This window comes from Pelodiscus sinensis, chromosome 8 (genome assembly GCF_049634645.1).
Source record: "Pelodiscus sinensis isolate JC-2024 chromosome 8, ASM4963464v1, whole genome shotgun sequence".
In the NCBI taxonomy this organism is placed as follows: Eukaryota; Metazoa; Chordata; order Testudines; family Trionychidae; genus Pelodiscus; species Pelodiscus sinensis.
In genome coordinates, this window is record NC_134718.1 from 338,523 (window position 1) to 347,371 (window position 8,849).

General features: G+C 49.8%; 1 protein-coding gene across 9 annotated transcripts in view; it reads left to right on the plus strand.

The window, feature by feature from the left end:
- The window catches only part of ENTPD1 (ectonucleoside triphosphate diphosphohydrolase 1), an 80,197-nt gene extending 71,348 nt beyond the window's left edge, over positions 1-8,849 (plus strand). For all 9 annotated transcript variants that reach the window (XM_075934437.1, XM_025182987.2, XM_075934438.1 and 6 more), the window contains 6 exons: positions 2,087-2,246; positions 3,250-3,486; positions 4,041-4,301; positions 5,817-5,936; positions 6,393-6,530; positions 6,781-8,849. In XM_075934437.1, the coding sequence (XP_075790552.1) occupies positions 2,087-2,246; positions 3,250-3,486; positions 4,041-4,301; positions 5,817-5,936; positions 6,393-6,530; positions 6,781-6,987 (1,123 nt within the window). In that variant the 3' untranslated portion in view covers positions 6,988-8,849. The remainder of the gene's footprint in view (positions 1-2,086; positions 2,247-3,249; positions 3,487-4,040; positions 4,302-5,816; positions 5,937-6,392; positions 6,531-6,780) is intronic.

An 8,849-nucleotide genomic window follows, 5' to 3' on the forward strand; every position in this document is an offset into this window, starting at 1 on the left:
TATCTGATGATCCTCGACAATCCCTCCACCCCCATGAGTCACATAAGGCTTACATTAGTGTGGTTAGGGAATGCAATATCTATGTCGACATAGAGACTTTACCTCAGTTGTAAGCTGTCTTGTAAATTTCATAGCAGGTGACCTACGTTTCCAGTGTAGACATAACCTAAGGGACAGCAAATACCAAGAGCTGATTTCATAGCTTGTGCTTCTCAATAGACTTGAGTGATGTAGTGAGGGTACAGACCACTTGCTGGGCACTATGCTTGGGATGTGGGCTGTGGATGACTCCTACTGGCCTCTGTCTGCAAGCACTGCCCAGCTGGGGGTCACCCTGAGGGCCCTTATGTGTAGACCATGGCCCAACTGGTTCTCACCGGAGAGGGAAGGAGTTGGAACAAAGGAAGGGTGTGGTTTGGGGAAGAGTATCAGAGGGGTAGCCGTGTTAGTCCGAATCTGCAAAAGCGGCGAGGAGTCCCGTGGCACTTTATAGACTAACTGAAGTGTTGGAGCATAAGCTTTCGTGGGCAAAGACCCACTTCGTCAGACATGGGAGTCCTGCCACAGGACTCCTCGCCGTTTAGGGAAGAGTCATTCTTGTCTGGAAAAACATGGAGAGACGAGACTAAGCTGAGTACAGGGGGCTGAGGGGGCGGTGAACCCCACCCCAAGTGGTCTGAGGCTGCCTGGCCCTCACTCCTGTAACCACGTCACGTTTGTGCTGTGCTGTGTCCTGGCGAAGCAATAACCCCTCTATTCTACTGGCTGGTGGCGTCTCATCTTGCTGTTGCAGGATCAGGGGGATCCCCGACGCGCTGCTACAACTTACATGGGATTATGCTGGTCCCACTGTATACAGCTTTTGTCCTGTTTGGTCCCTCTTCTTCCCATCCATGGGAATGGTTCAGCCATGCGTGAGTCCACCCTCTATTTAGAATAGGACCTGACCAGGGAATCATTGGGAATGAGTGTTCCTATGTCTGAGGCCAAGAGACATCCAGAATTCTTTTATCAGCTCTGCTATCACTGCCTCTCACATCTGCTCCTCTTCTCCTGACCAAGGCTTCTCCCTCTTTAACTCTCTTCTTGTCTCTTCCTTTCACCTCCCTTCTCTGACTCCTGTCCCTGCCTGACTTCCTTTCCCCATGCTGTGCCTGTACACTGTAATGGCCCCATATCAGGGACGCTCAGAGGCAGTATTATCCCAAACTGACCCATGGGTTGGCTGCCCAGACATCTCCTGTATCCTGGAAAAACAGAGGCATATCCTCATCCCTATTCGTGGCTGGCTAGGTTACCACCAGATGAGTATTGCTTACAGAAACTACAAGGGCAAACTATAGCACGCTGTTCTTTTGTAGCAGTGATATCGTGTCTTCCGAGCGAAATCCTGGGGTGTGACACCCTCTAACGGGTGTTCTCAAACTCTGTGGGGACTGTTGTTGGAGTGAGCATCAGAAACATCAGCCAACAGCTGGGAGGGTAAGACAGTAAGGAGTGATGTCACTGAAAACATCTAGGCTACGTCTACACTGGCATGATTTTCCGGAAATGCTTTTAACGGAAAAGTTTTCCGTTAAAAGCATTTTCGGAAAAGTGCATCTAGACTGGCAGGATGCTTTTCCGGAAAAGCACTTTTTGCGGAAAAGCGTCCGTGGCCAATCTAGACGCGCTTTTCTGCAAAAAAGCCCTGATGGCCATTTTCGCGGTCGGGGCTTTTTTGCGGAAAACAAATCTCTGCTGTTTACACTGGTCCTTTTGCGCAAACGTTTTTCGGAAAAAGACTTTTGCCCGAACGGGAGCAGCACAGTATTTCCGCAAAAGCACTGACAATCTTACATGAGATCGTCAGTGCTTTTGCGAAATTCAGGCAACCAGTGTAGGCAGCTGGACAGTTTTTCCATAAAAGCAGATGATTTTGTGGAAAAACTTGCCAGTCTAGACACAGCCTTAGTGTGTGAGATCCAGATGGAACTTCTGTCTTGACAGAACTATCACAGGTGTGTTGGGGAGGGGGGCGTGAAACCAACAGGCTGGAGAGAGCTTGTAGCCTGGCGTCACTCAGTCCTTTCCTCCATACATCCAGCTTGCAGAACAGAAGTGTAGCTGACAGAGTCCTCTCTGCAGTAGAGAACATGCTGCGCTCATCCCCCTTCGACTTCCAGGGTGCCAGAGTCATCAGTGGTCAGGAAGAAGGCGCCTATGGCTGGATCACCATTAATTACCTGTTGGGCAACTTCAAGCAGGTAACCTATCCAATAGATGGGGGAGGTGCATTACTCCAGAAATGCCCGCGGGTGGGAACCTTGTAAACCATACTTGCCAAGGAGGCTTCTGCAAGCACTGGCTTCTTTTACCCCTCGTTTTATTGGGGATCAAAAAGTGACCACACACAATTCTTCAGCAACGCAGCTTTCAATATGTCAGTTCTCACATGCGAGTTGGTGTCATGATGGACTCCACAGCACTGGTAGTGCATTGAAACAAAACTCTAGATCAGTGTTTCTCAACCTTTTTTTATAAAGTACCCCTTTTTCAAAAAAATATTATAAGTACCCCCAGTACACAATTTTTTTTTCTACTGTTGCAACACATTTGTTTCAACAACTTAATGGTAGCCGGGCGGGTGATGAAATTTTGGGGTATAAAAAGTACAAAAATAATAAAACACTATGAAACTAAAACCAAAAATTCAGTTTTCTCCAAATTTCAGTTGTGTTGATGTACCAACTCAGACGTCCCTCGATACCCATAAGGGTACTCGTACCACTGGTTGAGAAACATTGCTCTAGAATTCCTCTGCTGTTTCAGCTAGACGAAGTATCCTCCTTAATTTCCTGTCCTAAATCATTGCTGTGTTCTTTTAAATAGTTACTCTGTTCCACCCCAGAGGTGAGAACATTTCAGTGGCTGGCAGAATGAGTCCTCTGTCTAGTTGGTTAAGTGCTTGGGAGTCTGTGGAATACATACCAGTAGAGCGATTTGTCATATTTTTTTACTCTCTCTCTCATAGATTGTTCAGTTGCAGATTGTATGTTATTAACCCTCTCATGGACACCTGCTGTGCATCATATCCTGTCCCTTCTGAACCCTTGTTTTGCCCCTCTACCCCCATCCCTTCACCCTGTGCCCTGCTGCAGGTCCTCATGTTTTCCTTCTGCCTTCTCCCTCCTCTTCCGTTCCCCACATTCCTGTTTCTCTCAGCCCTTGGCTGGTTGCCTTCTCTCATTGTCCCTGTTCTGCTTAAAGACTGGCTGGCTGGACTTTCTGCCTCACCTGCAATCCAGCAGTGGGACATCAGGGGCCCTGGACCTCGGTGGAGCCTCCACCCAGATCACCTTTGTACCAGACCACGAGCCTATTGAATCTCAAGAGAACTCACTGCACTTCCGTCTCTATGGAAAGAGCTACAACGTGTACACGCACAGCTTCCTGTGCTACGGGAAGGACCAGGCTCTGCGCCTGAAGCTGGCTGGTGACCTGCAGGCAAGTGGAATCACTCCAGAGCTGATATCTGGGGGGGTGAGAGGTTTGGGACCCACCCACATGTGTTTGTTACGTTTTGCACATGCCACTGGGGCACAGCCCAGCCTGGCAAGAAGCTGAGCCTCACAGCCGTGAATTTCAGTGGGGGAGATTCATTCTCCCTGACTTGCAGCCAGGAATAAAGTTCCAGTTTGGGGTGCCTCAGTTCTTGGGTACCCAAGGTGGAAATAGCGGGTCTGGTTTTGGGGGTGCTGAGCACTCACACCTCTGACCGAAGGCAACAGGCGCTGGAGGTGCTCAGCACCTTTGCAAATCAGGCCCAACTTATCTCAGATACCACTTGTGGGTGAAAACCACTTTTCTGCATGTGCTCTGGAAGAGACAGTGGCGTCCGACCCAGAAAACAGGAAGAGTTTGTGCTTGGTAGGAAAAGGCTGGCATATCTGTCTGTCCTCAGATCCAGAGTAGCTTCCGCAGGTCAGCACATCCTCTTGCTTTTTCCATGCCCCCATCTCTGGAACTGAATGCCCATGGCTGGGTTGTTTTCCCTGCAGAGCACACAGAATGGCAGCCTTCTGGATCCGTGCTTTCACCCAGGGTATTTCAGGGTTATGAATACAAGTGACCTCTACACAAGCCCCTGTACAGCTAATGGTGAGCAGCAGCTTCCATTCAGACGGCTTCACCTCCAGGGGAATGGGGATTACCAAGTGTGCCGAAAGGCCATCCAGAAGATCTTCAACACTAGCCATTGCCCTTACTCCAGCTGCTCCTTCAATGGGATTTTCCTGCCTCCGTTGCAAGGGAAGTTTGGGGTGAGTCCAAATGCCTATTGGCATGCTCTAACCCAGTGCAGACACAAAGGGTCTGGTTTGGGTGTGTTCCCTGGGAGCTGGAGGGAAGACTGGGAGGCAGTTCTGGGTGGGCGGGGAGCTGTTTGTTACTGTAATTACAAAAACACTGTTGCACTTCTAGTGTGAACAGAGCCAGTAAAAGCCACCACAGGACTCACCTGGCCTAGTTATAACAAATCTGGTTTGTTGTGTTCTCTCAGTACATTTTTGTACATCCCAACCATAAGGCAAACAGCCATATGCCACACAAACGTGTGTGTCCCCACCATGCACACGGCCTGCGTTTTGTGTTAGTGCATTCTGGGGAGGGAAAGTGCCCAGAGGTTGCATGTCCTTAGTGGCACTAGTACTTGTGGAATAGTGAGCTCTGAGATGATCCACACAGCAAAATAATGCCCCAAGACCTGGCGACAGGAGATGAGCCTGGGCCATTGCCAGGGCCCATTCACTCTTAGCTGCCATGGTCACTTGCCAGTCTGAGCTGACTTGTGCATGGGCCAAAGACCCCTTCTTTCCTACTGGCCCCAGCTCCTTACCCTGTTCCTGGTCTCCGGAACATCCAGTCCATCCCACTGTCCTGGCTCTCCGGAGTCCCTGTCTCTTTGCCTAGCCAGTCCCAGGCCCTGCCTCTCAGCTTCTCCTCCGATTGATCTCCCCCCCCCCCCCCCCCCCCCCCCCACAGTCTGCCAGTCTGGGTGACTTGCCCAGCCAGTCCTGGCCTCCACACCCTCCCACACAATTCTCACCACCAGTTCCCTGCCCAAACAGTCACTCTGTCTCCGCCCCTCCCTTCATTCCCAGGCCCAGTTTCTCCCCAGCTCACGTTCCCAGTTCCTCTCTTTCCCCTCTCTAATCCCAGCTCCCCAGGATCCTTGTCATAAACTGTGCTTTTCCCTCCATAGGTCTGGCAGGGGGATACAATTACTTCCAAGGAAACAGTTACTAGACTTCTTGAACATTCGAGTGACACTTTATTTTTCCTAAAACTCCTTCTGAGAAACAGTTGAAACATTTTGGCTAAAATCTAAAAAAACAAGCACGCCCTTCCACCAACATAGGAGCTTGGGCGGACACCCAGCATGGGAACTTTTAGGTTTGCTGAAGTTATAGACAATTGGAAAGAGGCTCATATAAGGGAAAGTAATGCAAATATGACAATAGACAGTGCTAGCAACCTCTCCTATAATAGGAGACAGTAACATTTGAATCGCTTTCCTTTGCTTTACCCCCATGAAAGTGTCACTACTTCGTGCCTATAATTCTGACCCAGTTAGCTGCAAAAGCCACTCCTCAGGCATCCAGATGTGCTGTCATGGGCATTTTTATGGAGCCCTAGGCAAGCTGAAATGCTTGGATTTCCGTTTCTACAACACTTTGGATTCACATTGGTAATCATGCTCTGGTGTTTCATTGCGTGGATTTGGGCTCTGCTTTCCACATTAAAACTAAGCAGGTTAAAATTCTCTCCCCTTCCAGGCATTTTCTGCTTTCTACTTTGTGATGAACTTTTTAAACCTGACAACAGAGAAGAGCCCAGTCCCTCTGAACAGAGTGACAAGCACCGTGCAAAGATTCTGCTCCAGGCCTTGGAATGAGGTAAGAGAGCGAGTGGCCACAGCATCCAGAGGCTGTTGCTCTGCACTACCCCCCCCGAGTCAGGGGGAAGCCCTGGTCATAGTGGCTGTGTGTGGGAGCCAGGCAGCAGGTGTACTACCCCCTCACACATGCAGTTTTGAGGGAACCTCTAGTTTTGCCATTGTGTAGAATCTTCCCTGGGCCGATTTACAGGACACGTCCCTTCTCCTGCACTGTGGTCCTGCATGCCCTTTGCTGCCTGTGACCACTCCACTGGTGAGAGGATGTGAAGAGGGCTCACATACACAGAAAGCCTTCTCCCCTCTCACTGAATGGATGGGGGAAACTTCTGGAGTACGTGGGGCTGACAATGGAGTGGACAGATGCTGCTAGCACCTGACGAGTGGTCTGTGGTGCAAGCCAGGCAGGTGGTAACCATATGGCGCAGTGACAAGTGACGTCTTTGTCCTGATACAGGTAAAGGCAGAATTTCCTAATATAAAAGAGAAGTACCTGAGTGAATATTGTTTCTCTGGGGCCTACATCCTCTCCCTGCTGGAGAATGGCTATGGATTTACTGCAGAGAAATGGCAAAACATCCAGTTCCTCGGGAAGGTAACTTCTATGTGCAGAGTGTTTCTGGGTATGACATCCCCACCCTATCTACCACCCCCTCTCTGTGGGGCTGTAACACTTGTGACACCACCACCCTGCCTCCCCAGCTCCCCATCTCTCACACACCCTACCTTGCCCCATACCACTACCCCAAGAAGACACCTTCCCGTCTCAGCCCCTCTTGTCTGTACCAACCCGCTGCCTGTATGTTCCTTAGTCCCGGTAGGTAATCTGAGTCCTCCTTTTCCAGATTGGCAGCAGTGATGCAGGCTGGACTCTGGGCTACATGCTGAACCTGACAAACATGATCCCTGCAGAGAAGCCCCCGACACGCCCCCTCTCCCATGCCAGTTATGTGGGGCTCATGGTGTTTTGCTCTCTGGTGCTGGTGGCTGTGCTCCTGCTTGGCTGCTTTATCTTCCACAAGCCAAAGTGCCTGCAGAAGGGACTTATTTAGGGAGAGGCATATCCTGCAGTGGAGGCAGTAATGGGCCTCTGCCACTCTAGCTGTGGCACAGAGATCTGAGGTCACCTCCAGAGCCAGCCTTACTCAGCAGAGTCCTTCCCGCCTTTCACTGAAGCTATTGACTGTACAAGGGCATTCAGTCTTCTCCTCTGGCTCACACCTGCACTGATGGACGCTGGGATACCACAGGCTCCTCTCCTCTCTGTGGAAATGTATCTTGCTGGGGTCTCTTCTTGAATGGGCTGCATAAAACAGCAGCTTTTGGGCCCCCTTTGCTGCTTGTTTTTTCTGGTCTTGCTTAATCAAAGACAGCAGTAACCGCTGAGGGAATCCCTGTGATGTGTGGGCTGTGGAGCTAATCTCAGGGTTACCCAGGAAACAGGAAGCCATTTCACTGTGCTGAGATCTAGTTCCTTTCTCTGGGAGAGTCCCCACAGCTGCTTAGCACCAGTCCACAACACCGCAAACCAAGCCTGTTGCTCTGGGCCATCTGCAGCTCCTCAGGAGCAAGCCATGTCTTCGCTCTGCCTGTCATGGAAAACCTGGATCTAGCCACAACCGGCCCCCAATCTGGGACAAACAGATGTGAGAGGGAAAGGCACAGAAGATCTTGGGTCTGGAGGAGGCCAGCAGCCTTGGCTGAGCCCTGGCAACAAACCTGAAATACTAGGAGGCCAAATGTTCCTTCCACAGAAGATTCCAGTCTATATGAAAGGAAACCTCTTCCCACCTCCACAACTTATCACGGGCCCGTAGCAGGCCCCTGATGTAAGGAACCTGTCAAATCTGGTCACACAAATTCTTAGCCAGACACCACTGATCTCTCCAGAAAGAACTCATGCTGGGCAAGGATCACCTGCAAACAGCTGGGATTGATACTGTACCCGGAGGCAGCGTTCCTGGACACTGGACCCAACAGCACACAGACAAGATTCCGGTCCTTGCAGCTGGACCTCTCTCTGGCAGTACTAATCACACAGGAACATAGGCCCAATGGAAGGCCTTTAAAAGACATCTGGGACCAGTGAGAAACAAGCAAATGTTGATGAATTGATTTGTGTTTTGTTTTTGCAACGTGCATGAAAATTACTCACTATCTGAAAATTATTTCCTTTCCCCTGCTTAGACTTAACATTTCAACCTTAAGAGGGCCCCCCAGCCCATCCAAAAAGTACATACCAACCTTTTTCTTAGCCTTTAGCATGAGATAGCAGCTGAACAGATAACAACCTCCAATGATGTCACTCTTCCACTTTTTACTAAAAGTCAGGATTGGAAGCTGAGGCTATGTCTAGACTGCAGTTTTTCTGGGATACCAGAGGTATCCCGGAAAAGCTCTGCCGCATCCAGGGAATGTGTCCGCTTTTTTGGAACAGTTTTCTGAAAAAGCAGGCGCATTCTTTTGGCATCCCTGTATTCCTCTCGGAATAAGGGATGTTCCAAATGAGAAATTGTTTCCGAAATTTGGCCCATGTGGACAGGCCAAATTTCGGAAAAGCCTCTTCTGGGAAAAAAAGCAGAAAAAGATACACAAGTTGCGGTTTGCAGTAAAACTCTGCAGTCTAGACATAGCCAGAGATTCTATTTGGATAACAAGCGGAAAACACTGTGAGGTGTCTTCATAAATCAAAGGGAGCCACTAGCCAATATCCTCCCCTGATAGTGACCCTCCCCCCTGATTTGGAGGGAAAAGGAACGGAAATTCCCCAAAGCTAGTGCTGAGGGGAAAAGTGTGGCAAATAAAGGTCTCTATGTAGTCCCCAAGCTGAGCTTGTGGGGGTGGCGGGGGGGGGGGGGTGCAGATCAGATTTATTGAATTCTTTCCAATATCAGAACATCCTTTTGGAAGCTTT